Source organism: Pollicipes pollicipes, unplaced genomic scaffold (assembly GCF_011947565.3).
Source record: "Pollicipes pollicipes isolate AB1234 unplaced genomic scaffold, Ppol_2.1 Scaffold_5724;HRSCAF=6776_pilon_pilon_pilon, whole genome shotgun sequence".
NCBI lineage: Eukaryota > Metazoa > Arthropoda > Thecostraca > Pollicipedomorpha > Pollicipedidae > Pollicipes > Pollicipes pollicipes.
This window is the reverse complement of record NW_023596746.1, coordinates 3,049,953-3,068,775: the sequence shown is the minus strand read 5'-3', so window position 1 is coordinate 3,068,775 and position 18,823 is coordinate 3,049,953. Positions and strand designations below refer to the sequence as shown.

General features: G+C 49.5%; 1 protein-coding gene across 1 annotated transcript in view; it reads right to left on the bottom strand.

Annotated features, from left to right (window-relative positions):
- LOC119103321 (organic cation transporter protein) overlaps window positions 1-18,823 on the bottom strand; it is an 87,754-nt gene that overhangs the window by 55,893 nt on the left and 13,038 nt on the right. Inside the window, exons 4-8 of the mRNA XM_037226810.1 lie at window positions 18,097-18,222; window positions 14,701-14,897; window positions 13,741-13,916; window positions 9,224-9,404; window positions 7,983-8,117 (exon numbers count right to left, since the gene is read on the bottom strand). Coding sequence (XP_037082705.1) covers window positions 7,983-8,117; window positions 9,224-9,404; window positions 13,741-13,916; window positions 14,701-14,897; window positions 18,097-18,222 — 815 coding nt within the window. The remainder of the gene's footprint in view (window positions 1-7,982; window positions 8,118-9,223; window positions 9,405-13,740; window positions 13,917-14,700; window positions 14,898-18,096; window positions 18,223-18,823) is intronic.

The following is an 18,823-nucleotide window of genomic DNA, read 5'->3' as shown; positions in this document are numbered from 1 at the left end:
CGGGCTCGGTGCCTCCTGGCCACCATTCTCGTCCGGCAGCATCTTCTCCTGCTCGTCTGGCGAGGCGAGCGGCGGCTTCTGGTCGCCGTTTGCCGTCTCTTCGCCGCCGCCACCGCCGGCGCCCATGCCGCCCATCATGCTGAGCATGTTGACGAAGACGTCACGGTAGGCCTCCATGACGTCGTGGATGGTGTCGGGCAGGGGCCGGTTAGATGTCTCGGGCAGGAAGCGGCACAGCACGGAGGCCAGCAGCGCCAGGCAGCCAGCCGCCACGCCCACGTACTTGGAGAAGTCCAGCTGCCGGGCGGAGTGTGACCAGGTGAAGCAGCGCGCCGGAGAAAGGGCGATAAGACAGTGAACTGCTGATAGTTGATGGCAGATAGTGATTCAATCTCACCATTTGCTGGAGCTGAGAAGCACAGGCCAGTCAGAAATGCTAATGTCGACACAGAATAAGCTATTTCAGTGTTTGGATTCAGGGTGATAATGGCACAGGCATGCTACACTTCTCAATTCTCTCTTTACAGATTATGTTTGTACTTTTTGGGTCACCTGGGACGAGTCAAATCAAAACAAAAACAAACTGAAGCGCGGCCTCGGGGCTGTAACCAGTTCCGAGGGCGCGCCTCCAGATCAGCCAACGGCCACAAGCGCATGCGCTGACTCATCTGAGTCATGCGTGTCGTCGCAGTGCTTACCATAACGGAGTAGTAGTATCCGAGTCCCGAGCCCAGGAGTCCAAACACGGCCGTCAAGCCGACCAGACTGCCGCGCACCGGCGTCGGGAAGATCTCGATGATGAGCAGCCGGATGGAAACTAGCGCCGAAAACGTGGTGTACTTGGCGACCATCTTTAGTGCCACGTACAGCGGATAGAGGTCAGTGCCATCGCCTGAAATGGTCGAGGTTGAGTAGGGCTGCGGTCTGTGTTTTCCGTGTGTTACAATGCGCTATCGCACGGGGCTTAAGTGCGGAGGTAAAAGTATGCCAACCTCAGGGAGTTACAGCCATGAGTCCAGACAGTTTTAACGGTGGTTTCCGCTAACGCGCAATGCGCGGTAAAGTACGGAATACCGGGTTTTGGCGACCGTTTATATGAACCTCCTTAGAGTTGAACGTGGCTGCAGTCATAACGAAATATTTTGTGGTCAGTAACTAGTGATTGATTGATCAAAAGGTGCGATGGTCAGGTTTGACTGGCAGCACAATTTTCAACTATTTAAACAATTATAGGGTTCTAGGCCTGAAGACGGTGATACGATGTCAGCCCAAAGATGTTTTGTGCCACCGTAGGCTGAACCAAGCCACTTTGAAAGCTCGGGAGTATTTTGAGATGAAGAATAAGTTAAATGTGAGGCAATTTTTGTTAAGTTCGAAGCTCACGCGCCTGACAACTGCGCTTTCCTCCACACTTTTACACCAGGCGTGGTTATTTTGGGTGACTAACTGTAGTTCCATACAAAAGGTCGCAGAATCAACTTGATTAATTCTCGTCAAGGGGCAATTATGGAGCCGAATGTTTTAAATATCATCGTAGCTTAGACCGCATTTGTCTTGCAATGCAAATGAGAAAAGCTGGTGCAATCTCGATGATAACTCTATTTGCAAAATTAATAAGACTAGATGTCGCCCATTTGAAATACCGTTACAGTTTTTCCGATGTTCGACCGCTTCTGAAGACACCATATCACGGCATGGCTGACTCCCTACCTGCCTGCAGCGGGCAGAGCGTGGAGCCAATCACGGACAGGCCACAGCCGGCCAGCATCACCATGATGGGCCTCTTGCGGCCAAACCTGTCAGACACGGACGGCACATTGTTAGCCAACAGGAGAAACGGCTACTCTGGGGCTACCCTCGCTGCTGATGGCTGAGAGTAATACGCATGCCACCAGGGGCAGGCCAGACCGGCCGGTGCCTCAACAGCAATGAACAAACCAGTAATATTGTCAGGTTTCTCAGTTCAAAAGTGTCGGATGTACAACATTATATATATATATATATATATATATATATATATATATATATATATATATATATATATATATATATATATATATATATATATATATATATATATATATATATATATATATATATACGCATAATAGCCTCCGGCGGCCTCATGTCGTGCTGTTGCAAATATTTTCGACAGCAGAGAAATTCACTGCAATGAGCGGAACCCAGGGCATATCTAAGTACTATCATGCAGAAAACACATACTGAAGCTATGTATGGTACTCGCTGGATCTTAAGTAATTTATGCTAGCATTGAGCCAATTATTCCAACGGCGTGAACCACTGACTTCTCAGGCGATCCTGATATATTTTTCTGAAGCGGATGAAAGATGAGTTCCAGAAAAAGTTATTCAAAAAAGAGGTGGCCTTCTCACGGAAACCTGTTATCTAAGCGCCTGAATGGGACGCCAAAAGACCGGTTTCAGGCTGTTCGTGACATGACCTGGTGCTCGCCAACTGCACGGCGGCGCGTCACTCCGGTGACTCCGACGTTGCACGAGTGCACGGGGCGCGCCGTTTCCGGATCTCCGGCGTTTCACGAGTGCACGGGGCGCGCCGTTCCCGTATCTCCGGCGTTTCACGAGTGCACGGAGCGCGCCGTTTCCGTATCTCCGACGTTTCACGATGAGACTATGGGGAGCGGGTTTAAGTAGCACGCCCGCAAGACAGAGGATGTTGTCTGTTATGCGACTGTGTCGGTGTAGGTTTAGCAGTCGTAAACGTGCGTCTCCATTAAGAAGTGCTAAAAATAACCATATTGTATGTGCCCGTTTCAGGGACGCGAAGCCCGGGTACATTGTTGCCTCACAAATGCATCAAACATTTTGATAGGGAGAGTTAACAATCAACGTACAGCAAGGCACGGCCCTATGTGGCAACTGTTGCACGCGATTGACGGAGAATCTTACCAGCCTGCCGGAACAATGAGTCCCCGAAGGCTCATTGACAAGCTCAAGCCAGGAACCGACTAGCGTGACTTAAAGTACGACGATGATGAGACCGTCAAAGTAGTTAGAGAACAGAAGTGTGCATCTTGCGCGCCGTTGGCCCGCCGGGAACCAATAAGCCACAGAGGTCGGGAAACGACTACGGTCCAGGTATGTCTGCACGGCGTGCCACATGTGCTTACAAGCACCTGTGACCCGCATGAGGCTGCTTTGGCGCTGACACCGCCTTAAACATTACAGCCCCGCCGAGCATCTGTTTGACCGGACCGCGGACGGCGGCAGCGACCAGACGGCAGCTGATCACCGAAATATGGCGCGAAACAGTTCGCCGCTAGTAAAGCACTGTGGCGCCACGGGCATTCCCTGCCAACATTCTGAAATCGATAAGGTTGGCTGTTTGACGCGCATCACCTGGGGCGTGTTTCAGTGCCATCATGCGGCACATCTTGCTGCGCAGATGCCTCTCGAATAAGACTGCGTGCAAAGTTTCTTATGAAAAATGTGTGATCTGCGTCTGCAAGTCAACCAGATGCAGATGGAATGAAAAATCAACCACTCCTCCATTCGTTGCGTTTGGAGCATAACTCACTAAGCCGCTTTGCTCTACATTTGTTTTCTTCAACTCCAGTCAGTCAGAGCCATATATACTAAGCCATATATACAAAACCATATAGATCCTGCTTTTATGAGCTCACTACGTGCTTAGCTTAGTTTGTGTGCTGCAAGCACCTCATCGCTCTACTTAGTCCCTCCTCTCTCCCTTTCTTCGTCATCATTTTTTTCACCATTCGCTCTGTTAATCAAATGATGACCCAAATCCACCTACTCACATAACTATTTGCTCACTCATTCACCTATTCACTCACTCGCACATCGATTGATGGCTCACACTCACGCACTCATACACATACTCGTTCTCTCACTCACTCACTTGTTAACTTACTCACCTACTCACTCACTCAGTTATTAAATCATCAAACCAATCAATCAATTAATCAACCAATCAATCAATCAACCAACCAGTCGGTCAGCCAGTCTATCTACCAATCAATTAATCAAGCAATTAATCATCAATCAATCAATCAATCAACCAATGAATCAATAAACCGTCCAAAGGGTGTGTCATCGAATGGGTGAATCTCTTGGAATCAGCCGAGGCCAAGTTTTTCCTTGGCACACGGATTAGCGATAAACTGTCAGGTCTGTCGCGCCGCACCAATGTTGATATTCGTGGAGTGAGGGCAGTTTTTCTTTGATGGCCAAGAAAACCGTATTCGATACTAGCGCCATCTATTTTACGCACTGGGATTATCCTCCAACACGCCTCAAACCTGCCACTTTACCCACTACTGGTATTTGGCGAATTAAATATGAAATAAATATTATGAAGAACACCAGCAAAACATTGCCAAACAGCTTTTGAGCTGACTTTTTAGAAAATAACATTATTTTTCGTAAAACCCAAAGCTGTGCAGTTATGAGAATGCTCTAGCAGTCCGGGTTAGGTTCAAGTTTGTTACCGCTAACGCATCATTGTGATGTTCATTTGCAATTTATGTGTTTTTTGCGTGGGCGATGTGGTTTTATAAGTTTAGTTTTTTCGGTGCTGGAACATTTCTTTTGAACAATTACTTGCATAAGCATACCGAAGGCTACACGGTCGCGCACAAAACATTTTTGTGACAGGCCACCCTGCTCCACTGTCCCACCACCAACTGCCGACTACGGGAAAACCTTGAGCTATTTCAGGTGGATGAGCGAATCGAAGAGGAATCTCACTAATACCATCTTTAAGACCGCGGCGGAAGAAATCGGGGTGCTGTGGACTAACAAAGCAATCCCTGTTCATGATCTAAAATACGTGACAAGGTTTATCGAGAGATTGATTCATCCCAACAGGGCTATAAGCACGAAATCAACGAAAGAAAGAGGGTGGCAGAGTAACGCCGCCACTGCGAAATTCAACAAGCTTCTTGATGTCACCAAATGCAAGTGCAGGCTCCAGTGCAGTTTTCCATGCCCAGTTGCCTGCACAGGGTATCAGGAGGAGGTCGGCATGAAGAACCAGGGCAGGCGCCGGAAGGTTACCCTGGGGTCACATGGCCGGGATACGAGTGTGACCAGGGAGGCTCGCGAGATGCGGAGCATGGCCAGACAACTCCAGGGGCGTCGTGGCTGGGTCACCAGTCAGGCGGTGTCTGCTGCTGAAACCGAGTCGCCTTCCCCGCCGACTGCTGAGCCCGCGCCGCCTGCTAAACCAGCGCTGGCTGCTAGTGCTGACCCCGAGCCTGCTCCGGTGTGAACAACGGATTCGCTCAACGGAGCCGAGCCTGCTCCGAGGTGAACAACGAGGTGACCAAGTGGTCCCAGCGCTGGCGAGTCAGCCGAGAGCACGGATTCTTACACGGTTCCGTACATGGTAGAAGGTGACGACGACGCCGAGTGCTCGTTCCGGTTGAGGCCACTGCCACTGTGGATTATAACGCTAAAGATCTGACTAACACCGCACAGGCGGTTGACACCTACAGTGGCTCGAACCGGGCCGATGCTGCTATCATCAACGCCTTTCAACAAGACAGCAGACACGGACAGGCTACTTGAAATCAAATATCGTAGATCCTAAGAAAATCTGCAGCGCAAGAAACCGACGGTCGCGAAGGCAGGAGCTACATGAGCCGCACGGAGCCAGACGAATGCCGTCGAGAAACACGTGGTTGTTATCACTGAGCCAGGCAGCCGCTACGTGACTCATTTTACGCCCGAGTTCGGCCGCGCCCTGCACTTATTCAACGAACTACACTCCGTGAGCCCGCAGGGCGATGGTCAAATCAATGTGCTTGGCTGCGATGGCACGGCCGTCAACACCGAAACGATAGGCGACGTGTTCCGGCCGTTTGAGCTGGCCACCGAGTCACCCGTTCGCTGGTTCGTCTGCCAGCTGCACAGCAGCGAGGTGAACTTCCTCCATCTGCTGCTGAGCCTGGGTGGCACAGCCATGGGATCGAACTTTTTCTGGACCCATCGGCAAGGCCTGTGCCGGAGAGGTCTGGGAGGAGGACGTTGTGGTGTTCAAGCCTAGGTCGGGGCCCGTGCCAAACCTGCCGGTCGACCTGATTCAGCAGCTGAGCACCAACCAGCAGCTGCTGTACCTTCTGGCCTCCAGCGTTCAAAACGGCTCTGTCTGAAATACGGCGGCCCAGCGGCGAATCGGACCGTTGATCGAGCCAGGTGAGTATGATAACGCATTATCTTCGAAGTTATAGCAATGAATGTTTAAAGTTCATCAAGAATCAATTTTCATTACGTGTGCTAACTGTTGAGCATTTAGCTATAATCATACCCTGTGCCATGTTATGTCGCATGATTTGCTGGTTGGTTCATGCTTACTAGCATATTTGTTTATATGTATTCCGTCGCATTTAAGGACTCTGGATATCGGTATGATTGCATACATTAAAGCGGTGCAATAATTTTCCCATTATTTGATGCTCAGTTCGTAGCGAATCGTTCCAATATATACGCTTTTGTTTTCAGATGGTTGACACTAGCCGCTCGCCTACTCCTAGTTCACATCTCTATCGAGACCTCCAGCACAGCTCTCAAGGACATCGTCCAGTGCGTGGTCGGCTGCTATGTGCCGGTATGGTCTACCATCCGGCAAAACAGCGGCTGCGACTTTGGCTTACGTAACTTGCTCCGAAGCATTGCGGTGTTCCGCGACCTGCCGCAGCACATATAGTCCTCCAGCGTAGCTGATACTGGGTCCGCCCGAAACAGCTGCTGCTGGACATGGTGTGGGATAAGAACCTCATGGTCCGCGAACAAGCGGTTCCGATCGTCGCGCCGCTCGTGAGCAGCAAACCGAGGGTCATCTTCAACCCAGGGTCTTCGCCATCTCAGCGGTAAACTTCGAGGCCGTGAGGTACACAGAACTGATTCCCTTGCACGGACCAGTCACAGAGCCTCCGCTGCGGGACCTCAGCGACTGCGAGCTGCGGGACAAAGTGCCGGCATCGCTGGCCATCTCGCCCTATCTGGTTCATACTAGGAGCACGACCAGTGCCGCACTGCCGATGACGTCTGGGACTGGACCTGGAGCTTCAACAATATGTGTAGCCCAGCTGCGACGGTAGTTCTGCTACCGTGCGATCTCTGCCAACACGCGTTTTGGGTTTCCAGTCTGTGAGTATCTTCTGTTTGGGCCGGTGCATCGAATACACAGGCTTGGCAAGGAGCAAGATGTGCATGGGGTCACCCTACCGCCTGCCCCCCCCCCCCCCCCCCCCCCTCTACGTCCGTGGTACAGGCTGCAGAACTTGCTGTATGCATTAAGTTATACATCAGACAATTATTCTGAATCATATGCTATGCATATGATTTGGCATAGTTTTGTTGGCATCACGTGAGTTGTCTTCGAGAAGTGAAAGTCTAAAGCAATATTGACCAGCATACTCGTACGAGTTCATACTCGACAGCACATAAAGTTTCCGCCAAATGGCAATCAATCGGGCTATGCCTGGTCCGCATATTAGACATTAGACCGGGAAATTCTCGTACGACGGCTTAAGGAACATTCGGTAGCATCATTTCTATACGCAAAGGTATGTTTTGCCGCTTGCCGCCCACGGCCTGGTGTTACCTGCGGCGGCGAACGCCGCCCAGCATCGGGTGACCGCAACGCCGGGCGTCGACTTACGGCGATATTTCGATCGACTCGCGCCTCACGAATTTAAGTTTTTGGGAAGAACTTTTGCTATGCTTTGTACTTTTGGACTCCTGCGCCAAATAATTTCTCTGTCTCACTTGGTTTTACTGCTGACGACACACCCCACTGCCCGATCGGCTAATCACTCAATTACTCACTCACTCACTCAATCACTCGATTAATCACATTCACACCTTCATACTATTTTCGTTATCCCCTGACCATGTCAATCTTCCACCCTAACCCTTTTCTCTCCCCGCCCCGTTAGCCTTACTGTCTCTGTCCCTCGTTCTCAGTTCGGGGTGGCTTACCTGCGCAGGATGAGGAAGACGGACACGCAGGCCGGGATCATTACCAGACCCGACAGGCCGTAGTTGAGGTACACGTTGCCCTTGGACTCCATGGTGCTGGTGGTGAGGCCGAAGTACAGGAAGCCGACCACCGCCCTGCCACCAGCGACGGTCAAACTCAGCGTGTTCTCGTCCCCTCACACTGAGTCTCCGTCTGTTCACCCGGCGCCGGGTAGCGGCTAGGGGGCTTTACTTGAAACTGCTGAAGGCCTGACAACTCTGGCGGCTTCCCATTGCCTTACGAAGCATTTTGGTGCCGCCAAAAAACGTTGCGGACAGCCTACACCGAAATGAGATTGTAAGCAGACACATGCCTACACATTGCATGGTAGTGGATCAGCCACGACACCAAAGCATATCACAAAAATGCCGACATGTCATGGAAACTTCCACATAGTAATACAAACTAAAGACGATAATAGCGAGATAAAAAAAACTAATCTGCTATCGAAATAATTGAGGTTCGGGGCCGCAAACATTGTGATAGCCGCTTTCATCGAGAAAGACTTTTCCGATGCACCTCCTTGCCATAGTAGCAGTCACAATAGTCGAAAAATTGCTTTCCAAGCTCAATATCAATACTTTGCACCCTATCATTGAAACATGCTGATTTCTAGCAAACTGACCTAGCTGAGGTACTGAACTCAGCTAGCTAAGCTCGTTTGACTGGGGCAAATGAGGACGATCTGGTACATGGAGTCTCTTGGGCACGTGTTTGCTGACACAAACCAGTCAGTACAAAGCATCCCGACAGAGCAGCCATCATGCCTCACGGTCAAAGTGGCCACACATACATAACCATAAAATGCCGTGGCGAAATTCTTGCCATCGAACTTGAATTTCACAAGCAGGTGCTGGAGGTAGGGCACAAAAACTGCATTGTGTGACCCTGCTCCCAAAAATCCATAAATCAAAATTTTCGGGCAAAATTTTAAGAAAGAATGGGAACAAACCCACCAGCCTGCCTGCTCAGTACGCAGAGACTCAGCAGGGCTATCTCATAGCCACAAGTGGGACGTCGCCACGCAGTCGTCAGCACATGACACCATGACACCCCACTACCGGCAGTCGTCAGCATATGACACCATGACACCCCACCACCGGCAGTCGACAGCACATGACACCATGACACCCCACCACAAGCAGTCGTCAGCACATGACACCATGACACCGCACCACCGGCAGCACGCTACCAGACTCACCACACGTAGGAGACTATGATGAAGTGTTTCCGCAGCTGGCCGTTCTTCATCATATCGAAGAGCCTGGCCCACTGGCCCAGGTGAGCGTGGATCTCGTGCTGCATGAAGTCACCGGCGCCCTGTTTGGCGCGCCCATTCATGCCTGTGACGCGCCGTTGCAGGCGATGGGCCGCCGTCGCACCTGCGGCGGCGCCAGGTGGGGGTCAGGGGTCGATCAGAGGTCAGTTAGGGGTCAGGAAGAGGTCAGAAAGAGGTCAGCAGGAGCTCAGCCAGAGACCAGCCTGGGTTTTCGTCCGAGATTAGTCGATCGTCTTCCAGGGACCACTCAAGGGGTCAATTAAATGTCAGCGTGAGGTTATTCAGGGGCCAGTCAGGGGCCAGTTAGATGTCGGCTCGAGGCGTTTCGGATATTGCTACACAGCTGTTTAGTACATCCCACTGAGGTCAGTCGGAGGTCGGTCAGACTATGTCCGGCTGATGTTCATGGATGCTGTAAGTCCGTCAGAGGTCATTCTGGTCATTCAGGTCGGAGGTCATTCGGATATCACCCAGACTGGGCAACGTTCGCACAGTTGACAATGTCATGTGATGGAATCAGGGGAAAGGCCAGGCTGAGTAGGTAAGGGGCGGTTCGGGAGATCAGATCTCCCAGGCGCACACCGTGGTACTCACAACATCGGACTTTATAGTTCGGCAAAGCATTTATCAATCATTAGGACAAAAAGAGCATCGGTGGACTATCCAACCACTTAAACTCACTGGGCCAAGCGATTAACGACGCCAAGTCTGTTGGCTTGGAGAGTGCGTGGAGTAAAGATGTGATGTATCAGAGGCTCAGTGAGAAAAGGCAGATTGATATATTACTCGTTATTACCGTTACATTACTCATGCGGCGATCAAGGCCCAAGCTGTATAATTGCAGATATATTTGTCACCCAATTACTGTGTGCAAGGTACGATGACGCAATCAAACAATGACGGATTGAAGAGCTTATTTACTGAACAGAGAAATCGTGTTGTCTGGAGGAATCACTTCCACCTAAAGTATATCAATAGTTATAAGTGAGCTTAATTTTTCATATCTGGTGCCTGCTTCATCATCTTGAAACGTGGAACATTCCCTTTAAAAAGTTTCTTGGCGGGGCCGTTAAACAACCAATGCACATGTGTCGACTTCTAGGTTTAGCGACAGAAAAGGAACGAACGTTTGTCTAGGATGATGCAGGCTCAAATAGAACTGAACTGTATTTTTACAGAAAGAATGTTAGTCTTTCACTCACTGGAGACAGCTGAATGGCTTCTTACACACATACACTCACACACACACGTACACACGCACGCAGGTACGCGCACACATGCACGCACGCACGCACGCACGCACGCACGCACCCCCCCCCCCACACCCACAATATATACATGTATGCATATATATATATATATATATATATATATATATATATATATATGTGTGTGTGTGTGTGTGTGTGTGTGTGTGTGTGTGTGTGTGTGTGTGTGTGTGTGTGTGTGTGTGTGTGTGTGTGTGTGTGTGTGTGTGTGTGTGTGTGTGTGTGTGTGTGTGTGTGCGCTTTGCAGTGTAGAAGACAAATTTCAAACAGCGAAATTTTACCGTTCAGCATAAATATTCCTCGATGTGTCATCGTTTGATTACGTCTTGGAACGTTTTCATTACGCCAGATTCACTGCCAGCCTGGCCGTGTCAGAATTGCCAGTGACGAGGACGGGCTGAATCGCTTGTAGTACTTCAGCTTGTTGAAAGGTGCCGGTGTTTCTTGGTGCGTGTTTGCTGAGCCTGAATATCGTTATCTGCCCGTGTTGTGGCCCTTTCTCGTGGTGTTCTTGTATGTGTGTCAGTGTCGCTATATGTTTTACTTGCCTTCACGTACCTGCTTACGGCTCTACTAAAGAATTTGATTCCCAGACTTATTCGATTCCCGTCAGAACTAGTACCGCTCTCCGAATTCCTGTGGCACAAAACATGCTACAGGAATGATCTATGATGCATATAAAATGAAATATGTAATGTCATGCATGCTTAAGTAACCTTCAAATAGGCTGCGCGAGATAGTCTGCACATGTTTGTCTGCGTCAAGCTTAAAAACAAGAGGATTTAAAGTTTTAAGAAGGGCATGACTATCAGTTGCGCTGAATGATCTTCAAAATAGCTATATCAGTTCAGTTAAAAAAAACTAGCGCCATCTTCACTTCGTATGCCAAAATCCATTTGGCTACGGGCACGTTTTTATAGTTCCTGCCCATGGAAGTTGGTGTAGATATAAAGCTGCGTAGAGCTATGTAGAGCTATTTTGGGGAAACATGTGCAAATTCAAGCAACAAAATCAAGATTTGTACCAATAACAGCACCTTTATGAACATACTGTTTGTGTTAACAACAGCCTCATTCCATATGTATAGTGGCAAATGCCAGAAAGTGTAGTTCATCAATCAATGCTCTAAAATATCACATTCGTAATTTGTTATATGGTGCATGTGAAGTAACTATCTTGAGTAAATTAACATGGTTCCGTACGCTGTTTTCCATTCACAGTTTCTTCGTGAGGTGTTATATGCAATCAGTCTATGTGGCCGGCCGCATGCAAAACCCGCGCTGGTAAGATGCGACTAAGCTCTAAACATATCCATATCACCTTTATTTCTGTTTACTATATAGCAAATACACTCAATGTTATCATTATGCACGGTCATACAAGACAGTCTTGATGTGCAACGAAATGTCGTCACTAACCAAAAAGCATGCTATCAGTCCCTGATGGAATGGACAGCGACAAGTGCCATGAAGAGGAATTGCTAAGACACAATAGTCATTTCATGATTATCTGTGGAAAACCCCTGCCTGGCATCTATGAACCCTGAACACTGCTCTGGAGAACCTTCAACGTTATAAATGGTTTTGATCGCTTCAACAGCCTACCGGGTGGTAACGATTACCTTGTAGATGCCGTACCCCATGTTCAAAAATATACAAAAGCAAAATGGTAGACACGGGTAGGGATGAGGCATGGTAAATGTTGCAATGGTTGCATGAACCTGCATCAAAATTTATCTAATCTTAACATTTTACGATAGAATTACTTTTTTCAACGCCTATCTTACTTCAACCGTTCCAGTTATTTTCTACCAGTGTGTGCAAACCTTGTAGTCTTCTACAGCCATTACTCCGCCCACTGTCGGTCTTCTTGTGGACTTAACAAATGGGCAAAAGGTAGTCCGCATAGCATTTGTTTCTAAAAATCCATAAACCTTTCGGGATCATGTGTCTTTCACTTGCCTAAAACGGAAACATAAGTACAAAGAAAGATAAGTCAGTTTCACGTTGGCTGTTTCGCAAGTCGAGAACGACATGCCTATACTCACTCCGCATCTCTTGATGGGCCAGAAAAGTAAGACTACAGTACGCAGTCTAAAGCATGCTTCGCACACCGCAGCCGAGCCCAGTAGCAGCGAGCAGCGGTTTTGCATATTTTCTCATTCAGTTACCAGCTTCGTTTTTGGGAGGCTTAGATGATTGCTGATTTCTTGTGAAAAGAGGTCAATACATTTACTCCATCTGCATAACGACTCGAAGCTAAACAAAAGGTACAGCAAACTTCATCGTTGTCCACCGAGCCGTTCAGAAGCCGCCTCCCGGAGGCGGCCGTGGGGTATCAACACTCCATAACAGATGGGGAGGACTAGAGGACGGCTTGCTTTTCACTTGATATTCGTAGGTAGTCAACATTTCCTTGTTGGTTTCTTATTCCATCCATCTTGCTACTCACTGCAATAGCCCACAAGCACGCAAACGAGATGGTAACTCGGCATGAGCGAAGCCGCCCAGTCATGTCAGGCTTCCACAAGACCGGTTTCAGCCTGTACGCTGAGGCTTGCAATATGCGCACCCGCCCGTCATAACGGTGAAAGAACAATGCCGCGCAGCGCGCATACCCAAGCCAACCGAGCTGCAGATCGCTTCTGAGAAAAACTGATCACGTCGTCCGTCCAGAGGGCACCGTGTCCTTGATGTAGCCATGGAGTTTCTGGCAAGATCGCCACTTTGATTATGATAGCGACAAGGACTTTTGTAACCGCGACCCGCCGGCACTGCAGCGTGTCATAAGCACTGCACCACAGATGTTAAGCCTTTGGAGACACTAGAAAAGGAGAGGGCGGGAAAAATAAGCCAAAGTGAATGGAATGCCAAGTCGGTGCTGGTGTCGGTGTTCCAGTGTGTCTGTCAGTAACACCCGAATATCCTGATACTGAGTAAACATGTAAGGAAAGAAGCGAGTCGTGACATTAATAGCAGTATGTAGCATTAGAAGTAGCCTAGGCATTTGCGTTGCGTTGTGCATGGCCCCGTAGGCAGCAAAGAAAAGTGAACAACCATTCACCGCCGACCTTCAGCACCATGTGCTACAACTCTACAGCACAGATGGGAAGCCAAGCGTGCCAGGGAGCAGCGGTCTAACAAGGCACCACTCTGATCCTGTTGCACTTACAGGCTGTCTTCCCTTGTTCCTTGGTCTTGTCGTGGTCGTCGTCGTCCATCTCATCCAGGCTGAAGTTGTCAGGCAGTGCAAGGCCGTTGAACCGCGCAGCCCGGCGGATGATTTTCTCGGCTTCCTCCTTGCGGCCGGACGCCACCAGCCAGTTGAGGGACTCTGGCACCAAAAAGCTGCGCCAGCATCAGGATGCGAACCTACACTTTCCAGCATCAAATTGCTGCATGTCTCCGTGCAGTAAGGGGAGCCCAGGAGTAAGAGGAGGAAGAGGAGGAGATGGAGGAGGAGGAGAAGGAGGGGTGAAAGGGAGAGAGAGAGAGAGAGAGAGAGAGAGAGAGAGAGAGAGAGAGAGAGAGAGAGGAGAGAGAGAGAGGAGAGAGCGAGAGAGAGAGAGAGATAGAGAGAGAGAGAGAGAGAGAGAGGAGAGAGAGAGAGAGAGAGAGAGAGAGAGAGAGAGAGAGAGAGAAGAGAGAGAGAGAGAGAGAGAGAGAGAGAGGAGAGGGAAGAGAGAAGAGAGAGAGAGAGAGAGGAAAGGGAGAGAGAGAGAGAGAGAGAGAGAAGAGAGAGAGAAGAGAGAGAGAGAGAGAAGAAGAGGAGAAGAGAAAGGAGAAGAAGAGAGAGAGGAGAAGGGAGAGTGAAATGTGGATAGAGGCGCAGGGGCGTGAAGATAAGGAGATAGGGTGGAAGAGAGGCGAAAGAGTGAAAGGGAGGGAGATATGGAGGAAGGAGAAAGGGGAAATGAGGGTGTACGCAGGCAAAATGCTAAAATATATCAAAAATGGGAATAACCTTACGCCTGCATCACACTGGTTTGATCTGAACACTTCTATCCAATGTCCATAATGCACACGTTAAAAAATGGAGGCATCAAATTATAAATTGATCGGCTAGGATCGGCTGGAATGTGAAAAATCTGTCATAAGGCGAGGTTGGCAGAAGAGCTTGAACGAAGCTCACCTGGTGATGGGGATTAGCACGGCCGAGCCGAGCGCGATCGTCAGCTGAAAGTTGCGCCAGCTTTTGAAATAGTACGCAAGCAGCGGCAGAAGGCAGTGACCGAGCGAGTAGGCGACGAACAGTACGAACGGTGCCAGCGGGCGATTTTTGGCGGGGACCAGCTCCACAGCCAGCACCAGCACGCCCACCTCCACACCCTGCGAGACGAAGACAAATGTCAGTGCTGCCACATCCACATCCTACAGGGCAACGTCGAGGGTCAGAGCAGTCGGCCCCACACCATGGAGCAGGGTCAGCGACAAGCACAACGGCCTCTTCATACCCTGGGAAAAATGGCAGAGGTCAGTACGACTGCCTTCACACCCTTCCAGGCACGGTCAGAGGTCGTTCTGGCCACTTGCACACGCTAAGGGAGTGTCAGAAGCTAGTGTGACCATCTCCACACTCTGTGGCATGTTTAGAAGTCAGCTGAGTCATACTCTAGTAGGGGCCAGAGATCGCGGATGTGCTGAGGGATGTACGGTGTCGTTTGATACGGAATCAAGCGCCCGACACCGGGCAGCTACCATCGGAAGGGAATGCCCAGGAGCAAGCTGAACAAGACTTGTCGTGTAAGTCCTAACCCCGCCATAAGATGGTGAAATTCTAGGTTAGACATAATTTTGAGGAAAACTTTAACGTGCCGTAAATCTTGATACAGTCCGTCCTGTCCCCTACCTACGTAGAATTGAAGATAATCTTGATGATTCCACGAGATCAAGCAGCCATGAAACGTAAAAGCAAAAATCACGTCCGGTAGATGATTCACTGGCTTATGGGGCAGACTGTCAGCTCAGTTGCTTCTTAGAAATAAGGAAGGATGAGATGTCAAACTGACTTAATTACTGATCATACGTCTCGGGGAAAGGCAACTTGAAGGACGCACCATGTGCACGTGTATATGTTCTTGTTCAATTGCGTTGATACGTTATTAGATGTCATGGAGGTCATGGTGCCATTTGGGATATCTGACGTCCCTGGATTATTGGCGCCGTCTTGGACATCTGACGCTACTTAGGATTCCAGGCGCCATCTGGGATTTCTGACGCCCATAGGATCCATGGCGGCGTGTGGATCACCTAGCGTGAGGACAAGAATGCCTGAATTCCGTTAATGGCATTTTACCAGTAATTCTGTCAGATTTATCTCGATTGTCTCCCGAGGACTGGCACGCACAAGGTCGTCGCCACTCAGGGCAGTTAGTTAAAAGTATGCTGCAAACTGCTAAACATACGGAACAACAGCAAGCCAATAGTCAATGTTCGAAATGTGTCCTTCAGTAAAAGATATCGATCATAAGCCAGAATCCCATCTGGAAATCTGTGAATGTTTCTTACACTTCATGGGATAGTTTTTTTTAAAACAAAAAATGGAATTACGAATTGCATCACGAGGTATGAAATGGAATCCGTCTTCTGAAAACTGGTTATTCGGAATTCTGAGCGGATAATGAGCACCTTTTCAAATTCAGGGTCATGCTGCCAAAGCCATAGACTTGTTTATGGACATGGGAATCATCGACATGTTCATTACCTCGTACGATGACATTGCGCAAGGTGTGCAATAATGTTTGCACAACGTCTGTTCCTAACACAATTAGGTGTATTCGAGGTAGCTTGTTCGCGGTACTTCTCACCGGAAGGCACTCTGGCCGGGATGCCTCGACCAAACTCAAGGACGTTGCTTATTCGCGGCACTACCCACCGGGCGTCACTCTCGCCGGGATGTCTCGGCCAAACACAAGGACACAGCACAAGAATGTTGGATTCAAAGCCCCACGGAGAGCATCTTTACCCTGCTCCCTGCATTAAACGTTCCATCCATAGCCTGCTGAAGCCCAGAATCCTGATAAGATGCCTCTGGAGCTCGTTCCGACATTTTAGAAACTCTGCACGTGTCCTCAACTGCCAAATCGTCCTGGGTTCGTTAGGCCCCGGGGACCCCTGTCACTTCCATGAGATGTGGACTGTGGCTAAGCCACCTTGGACCTCAAGACCCTAACAACGCTTCCGGATTCCGGGGTCAGAGATGACCCAGGATTCCCGAATCCTCAGGAAGGACCACCGCTTTGGGCCTTGACCTTAGCTACCCCCTTAAGCCAACAGACCTTGGCTCAAGGGACCTCTCCTGCCTCCATCCAGGAAAGGTTACTCAAGGCTGTATTCCTGAAGGTCTTCGTCGCTTCTCGGTTCTGTTTGGGATTTGGGGACCAGCTTAAGCTCAGACCTTGAGGAAGATAATCTTGAGGAATCTTCCCTCGATGGAGGGGATGGGGGAAGGGGTGGAGGAGGGGTAGGTTGTCTTTGGGATAGTTCCTTTGGAGAATAAGGAGCTTGATTGTCGTCTCCTCGAAAATCTGCTTTCCCACGCCAGTTGGCACTCAACATTGGTCTGGTTGCTCGTCGTTTCGGGACCCTTAATTATAACAGGAACTTTTTTGCATGATCTCAGCATAAGGGGCTCTAGGGCACAATCTAAGACCGAGAATCCTTTCATGTAAGGCTCCTCTGGGGCCAGCGAGGATCTCCTCGAAGCTACTATCGGGCCTCGAGGAGGTCGTAATCCAAGTCTTCCTCTCGTATCCGTCTTTGAGAGAAGTGAGCTGATACGGAGTCCCGCTCTCCAGGATCAGCCCTTTGAAGTGGGGCCGCTTGAGGCCTTGAGTGTCTCTTTCTACTGAGGAGCCCCGACCTATTGCGGGGTCAAAGGGTCCGGGATCCCCTGCTCTTTTGGAGGGCATTCTCTGCACGACTTCCGCATCAGGTGCCCTGATGGATACAACTTCAGTGTAGGCAGATTCCCTAATTCTCCCTGAGTGACGCGCAGCTCCCTCTGGAGTGAAAATATTTTTTACTCGATCCAAGTAAGAAGGCCAAAAAGGGCACACAGTCACTTTGTAAAAACGGGCTCCTATACACTCGGACGCTCCTTGAGCCTTATTCCTTCGCATTTGGTAAACCATAACGGACCTTTCGACCAGACGGGGGGATAGTGGCTGACAGAGCACGGCCCTCTTGGCTGTGCCCTTGCATAATATGGCCCAAAAGAGACCTCAACCGAGCATGCAAACGTCTACGCATCTTTAGGTTATGAAAATAAGAGAGCATAATTCAAAAGGTCGACATTTAGTGACATAAATAAGTACCAAAACAGAGATTCAGCTCAGAAAAGCGGCAGCGGCGTGGCTGCACCACCAACAGTGGAAGCGAAGTCGACTCTGTCTTTTCACCCACATAGCCTGCTGCTCGGGGAAGACAGGGAGGTGGTGTCGAGCGCTGACAATGTCTCCTGAACCACCCAGCCGCGGGGCAGCAGCGTCACCTAGCCCGGGCCACTCTCGGTCCCGCAGGAGCTCACCTCGATGTAGAGTCGCGCGAGGAAGCGCAGCACCAGGTACGAGTTGAAGTCACCGACGAAAGTGACGCCGATGGCCAAGAGCGTGTTCTGCACGCAGCACATCATTATGAGGGTCTTGCGGCCCAGCTGTGGACAGGGCGCGACTGCGTCACAAACTCATAAATCACGTGGGTCTGTTTACCCCGACATGGCCCAATGTTGCCGTATTTGGACGTACACGTTTACGCCGACATCTGGGACCGTAGACTCCAGCCCACGTGTACCCTCAAGTCCGATAGTGGACGACGTAGTCTGATCATTGGATTTTAATTTGCACCAGCGCTGGCTCAAGTTTAATCAGTACACACAAGTAGGTTCTGTGAGAAAGCCTCAATAATGCTATGTGGCAAACAAACCAAATGGTGCTTTCCCGCTCTGCGGTGCTCCAGGAATCATGATTCGAATTGCCATTTGAAAGACAATTTTGTTGAACTTTACTTCTATAAATATTTTTAATACGGTATGACCACATCCCTTGACCTTCATTTTCTAACAAGTTTGGGCGTGATCAACATTTCATTTAAATGAATGCAGAGTCCGAGTCGGGCTCAACGGGTGGCAAAGTTTCGTCTTCCTTAATTTTTTGGGGTTAAGCAGAAAAAAACAAAAACGGGGGAACGGAGCGATGAAAATTGTTATGCACACGTTTTGTCCCCGCGGAAAATCTTGAAATTCCAAGCAGCTCATT